The 6,000-nt window shown below is 34.7% G+C and overlaps 1 protein-coding gene across 1 annotated transcript in view; it reads left to right on the forward strand.

Annotated features, from left to right (window-relative positions):
• Positions 1 to 2,055, forward strand: part of SYT10 (synaptotagmin X) — a 122,993-nt gene extending 120,938 nt beyond the window's left edge. Inside the window, exon 7 of the mRNA XM_010860569.1 lies at positions 1,984 to 2,055. Within this exon, the coding sequence (XP_010858871.1) occupies positions 1,984 to 2,055 (72 nt within the window). The remainder of the gene's footprint in view (positions 1 to 1,983) is intronic.
• The last annotated feature ends 3,945 nt before the right edge of the window (positions 2,056 to 6,000 follow it).

Here is a 6,000-nt window from a genome sequence, read left to right on the forward strand (position 1 = left end):
TCCTGAGAAGGTTGTTTCATTTCAACAACGTGTATTATCTGAAGTACATGCTACTGCTTAACTATTCTCTTCCTGATTCTCATCTTTGTTTTTACTTAGTTTGAAAAGTGATTATTAGGTCTAAGAATCTAGACATAAGAACAGAGTTTGCTAGGCAGAGTACTACACTGAAGGCAGACATGAATTCTAACCCTTGTCCCTCTGACTGTCTAATCCTGGGCAGACCAGGTGCTTTATCTGCAGCTACATTTCTCTATATTTAGAAAATAGAGATGCACACCTCTGGGACTTCCCTGATTGTCCAGTGACTAAGACTCTGCATTCCCAATGCAGGGGCCTCAGGTTTGACCCCTGGTCAGGGAACTAGGCTCTACATGTGGCAACTAAGCATCCTCATTCCACAACCAAAGATCCTGAAGACCCAGCACAGCCAAAAAATTAATAAATATTTAAAAAAGAGAAATACACGCTCTTACAGAGTTTATAGGAATGATGTAGGGATAAGTGAGATAGTGTGATCAACAACTTTTAACTAATGAAAGGACAGATGTTTTATGACCCAAAGCATACTATAATTTCTTGGCTCACACAGTAAAGCGTCTGTCTACAATGCTGGAGACCTGGGTTCGATCCCTGGGTCAGAAAGATCCACTGGAGAAGGAAATGGCAATCCACTCCAGTACTATTGCCTGGAAAATCCCATGGACAGAGGAGCCTGGTAGGCTACAGTACATGGGGTCGCAAAGAGTCGGACACGACTGAGCTACTTCACTTTCACTTTCAGTAAGTTGGGCGTGCAGCAGTCCATGGGGTTGTGAAGAGTCGAACATGACTGACTTGTTTAGGGCAACTGAACAACAATAAGCAGTTATACATTTATATGATGAGGAAAAACTATGAAATAGGCATGAATTTGTGTGTGAAAACATAGGAGAACTTTTCAGTCATTGTAGGGTATATAGGAAGGATAAACATCAGAAGAAGATCCTAGATACAATTTTCTAGTTGCTAACTAGCAGAGGACAGGAGGGCTGAAAAGATTATGCAGAGGTAGTTTCTCCAGCATATAGCTCACTTTTTCTGACTTCTGCACCTGCATTCACTGGTCAAACAGAACATAAGGACTACAGACCTAAGAACTGGCTGGATTTTGAATTGTGGGAAAGTGCTGTGTGTGGAATTATGTGTTTTGTTGCCACAGCAGGGATTAAAATGAGAAGGGAACAATTACTCAAGAGCTGAATAAATTGGTAAGAAAGAGACTAAAACATCACTTGGAAAATCTGTCTACTTCTACTTGGATATAAAAGTTTATCCTATTGTAATTAAATGTTTAAAATATACATAATATTTAGGGACTAGAAGAAATTATTCTTTATCCCTGTGGCTCCTATTTTCCAAACTCAGTCCTTCTCTTTAATTGCTTCTATAAAAATCACCTCCTGCCTTACAGCAAATGGAATGCAGGCTCTTGTGTCTTGAACCTTCTTGCTTTTACCCAACCTTAGAATGAAAGTGTTAGTTGCTCAGTTGTTTCCCACGATTCTTTGTGGCCCCATGGACTGTAGCCCACCAGGCTCCACTGTCCATGGAATTCACCAGGCAAGAATACTGGAGTGGGTAGCCATTCCCTTTGCCAGGGATCTTCCCAACCCAGGGATCAAACCTGGATCTCCTACATTGTAGGCAGATTCTTTGCCATCTGAGCCTAATAGTCTAAAACTAATAGTCTATGATAGAATGTGAAATGAATCTGCAGTTTCCCTGCATGTCATCTATGTACCATGCTCTGCCTACATTTTTGTGAGATGTTTGTGTCCCCTCACGCCACCTGAGAAGGTGAGTTATGAAGGTCATGGGGAGTTATGTATATCTTCTCTTCAGAGACTAGCATATCATGGGTGTGAATATTCACTATTAAAAGGTAACAACAATTACCCACTTTATTATTTTTTTGTATATTATAAAATTATTATCTTTCAGTTACCTGGCCGGGCGACCAGTTTTGATAGTCAAGGATCCTGTCCATCTCCCAAGCCAACTTCCACACCATAATGCTTCCAAAATAATGTCATTATAATGAGGACCCAGGACCATGTACTCACCAAATCAGAAAAAAAAAGTGGAAGATTTTATTTCCTCATTTGAAATACATCCTGATAACAAACAAAATATTGTGTAAATTTTATTTGCCTTTATTGTCTGTTTACTGACTTTGAACATCTTAATATATTTTACTTGAATACAAATGGTCTTTACTTACATAAGGCATTTTATTATTTGTGTCATATGCCAATTAGCAGAAAAACTGTTTTTAATAAATTGTAAATTCTCTGAATAAGCAAATAATACATTTTTGAAAATAATCCATACTTATCTAAAATTAAATATAGTTAATGCTGCTATTGTGTAAAGTAGCACATGTCATATGTGTATGGTTTTGACTTTGTTAAAATTATGTTCATTTCCAGTTGTGTATATGGTTCTATATAAACCTTAATGGAAAATGTGAGCTTTAGTCACTGCATTAAATAATCAAATTAATATAATTTATTAATTTACTTATTATTTATTCTTTCATTCTCAACAAAATCTTTTCTTGGTGAAGTTTGGTTTTTGCTAAACTCTAAACTTTTTCTTTCAAGCTTATTCTTTAAGATATAGAGAAAACACTATAATTTGAAGATCCTCTCTGAGTATACATTTAAGAATATTTAGTAGCTGGCAAATGGAGATTGAGCCATTTGGGCTACTATTTTATACTGTCTTAAAGTTACTAGTTCAAATATCTGTAGCACTGTTTGATATTTAAAAAATTCTATTATTCGTATTCTCAAATGTAGCATTAGTATTCCTAAATGAATAGAATCAGAACTCATGAGGTTCTCAAGTACTACAACATGTTTATTTTGTGACATAAAGTTATCACATGGATCCTGTATTCCTGATAGACATACTGACACCAAAGTTACAATAAATCTCTGTGCTTATTGCCATTTGGATTGTACACAGTGATAGTGACTTTTAAACTCAAACAGAAGCTAATCTTTAGAACTGGGTATTTTCTTAAAGAAAAAAATTACTTATTTTTTATCAAATTATAAAATTATAAATAATTCAACTTCAACATCTAATAAAAAACAAATAATTCTTAAGGCACAGACCCACAGTCTTTTGTGAAAGGTTTTGTCCTCATAAGAATCAAGAATCAGGCCACTAGTTGTAAAAACAATGCAATGTTTTTGCAGAACTTTCCTTTAAATCATGTCAACTTTTTATTGTCATGTTTCTGGGCCCTATTAGAATATATCTATATTGAATGACCCCAGCCTTACTTTTGAGATGTGTATTGTGTATGTTTCAAGCTTATCCAAAGACAGAAGGTTAAATCCAAATCTTCTCCCCCTCCCCCACCCCCCAAAAAGCAAGAAAATCTGCAGTTAGGCCTTAAAAACAGATTCATCAGAATGAGAAAAAAAATTTTTTTTTCTTTAATAGAAAATTATTTAATTAGTATACATGTGTTCCCCATCCTGAACCCTCCTCCCTCCTCCCTCCCCACACCATCACCAGCCCCAAGCATCCAGCATCGTGCATTGAACCTTGACTGGCACCTCGTTTCATACATCTGGAGCCTATTATACAGAGTGAAGTAAGCCAGAAGGAAAAACACCAATACAGAATGAGAAAATTTTATCAGCAATTGCAAAATTTTGATTTTAGTAAAATCCCTTATTTCTAAATATTAAAATTAGGTTTCAAAGTCTTGAGATTTTGTATGTTGGCACCTCTCATATGATGGTATTACCATTAATTAAGATGTAACTATTTTACAAATTAATATTTTTAAGTCATACATAATTCCCTAAAATTTTTCAAAACTACTTGTGGCATCTCAATGAAAACAAGTATTCCTGGCTAACATTTTCTGATTTAAAACTAAAGAAACCTTACCAAGCCTAAAAGAACCACTTGCTATAGACAATATGACTGAAGATGACACTTCTATTTTGTAATTCTTTGTTTTATTGGAAAATAAAATTGTCAAATGAGAAGACTCTTAATAAAAATAACATGTTCAAAGACAATTGTTTATAGGCATAGCTGCAGCTTACAATTAATTAGTAACTATATTTCCTTAGTATGATAATTTTTTTTCACCTAAAACCTACTTAAGGATTTTTATTCATGCTTTTCTTTGCCTCCTATGTAGAAATAGTCAGTGTTTACAGTAAAAAACACAAACAACCAGCCAACTAGGAGACTTTAATGTGGCCATTGTGGACTAAAAGTTTAAGATAATTTTTTTAAAAATTATTGTTTCCTAGGGATTAGAATAAACATATCAGGACTGACCATTTGCTAATCCTTGAGAGATTAAAGGGAGAAAATTCATAACAGATTTTAAATGCATGATTTAAAGTGGTGTGAAAGTACTAGTTGCTCAGTCATGTCCAACTCTTTGCAACCCCATTGACTATAGCCTGCCAGGCTTCTCAGTCCATGGAATTCTGCAGGCAAAAGTACTGGAGTGGGTTGCCTTTCCCTTCTCCAGGGAATCTTCTTGACCCAGAGACTGAATTCAGGTCTCCTGCACTGCAGGCAGGTTCTTCACTGTCTGAGCCACCGTAGGATTTTCAATATAGTACATCCTACTCTGCACAGTCACACATCCATACAAACATAACTTATCCTCTTTCTACTTATGGTTAAAGATGCAGTGTTTTTCATTTCAATATTTAAAGTAAGGTTTGCTGTTACAGATATTCTCCACTAATTTGTGTGAAAGACCACATTTTAACAACCACACTGATGCATGATGAAGTTGCAGTTTAGGTATATAATGGATACCTAATTCTAGGGACTTGCCAAACATAAATCTAAGAAAAAGAAACATGTTGATTAGTTAGCATAACAACACTGATGTTCTTTTTGTTTTTTATTTTTATTTTGTTTATTCATTTGCTTATTTTACACTAAATAATCAGGGGAATGAGGAAATTGAGTATAAAAAAGCACAGATGTTTGTGGAGTATATAATCATTCTCTTGCAAAATTCTGAACAGTTGATGCTTTTTTTAACCACAGTTTCTTAACATTTTTATTGACAATTTAAAATTTTTGTCAGGCCAGTCCTATTTCTGGCACTTTATTTAATATATAAAACTTATGACGTTAATACATTAACAATTCATTTTAAAAACTCAGCAGGACTAGTAATGGGGAACTAGGGATGGAACACAGAACCAAGCACCCACTATCTTACGCAATTTTTGAGAGTTTATGTACATTCTAGTTACTGCAGGGAGCTCACAACTGATTGATACTGACTCAGGTATTAGATACAAAATATGTATTTTGAATCTATCTGATTGTGATATTTAATTGACACCTGTACTTATTCTCCTGTAATGTTTGCTATTTTAAAACTTGCACAATGCAATAAAAAGCTGTCAATCCCTTAAAAATGGGATTAAAATCCCATTTAATAATTAATTGCTTCAAAAATGAAAAAGCAAAACTTTCACTTCTTTCTCAACTTTTACTATCTATGAAACAAAATATAACTTATTTCAGAATGAGTCATCAAAAGAGCCAGAGACTGTTGCAAATAAAGGGACACAAAATCTTAACATTGAAAGCATGGCTATTTCTTTACCTCTTTAAAAAGAATACTTGATATTTTCTCAGGTATATTTTCATGGAATGGAGTTCCATATGATTTTTTTGCCACTTTAGTTGCAATCATGGCCAAATAATTTAATTACCTGATAATTAAAAAAAGAAAGAAAGAAAACTAGAGTTGATGAGGATTTAAGAAAATCGTCTTCTAGCAAATCTGTTCTTGAAGCAGCTCTGGCTATTCTGATATACTTTAATTGATTTAAGAATTTATAGTTTGTAGTGGAGAAGGCAATGGCACCCCACTCCAGTACTCTTGCCTGGAAAATCCCATGGATGGAGGAGCCTGGTGGGCTGCAATCCATGGGGTCGCTAAGA

This window comes from Bison bison, unplaced genomic scaffold, assembly GCF_000754665.1.
Source record: "Bison bison bison isolate TAMUID 2011002044 unplaced genomic scaffold, Bison_UMD1.0 scf7180017864468, whole genome shotgun sequence".
NCBI classification, from domain to species: Eukaryota; Metazoa; Chordata; class Mammalia; order Artiodactyla; family Bovidae; genus Bison; species Bison bison.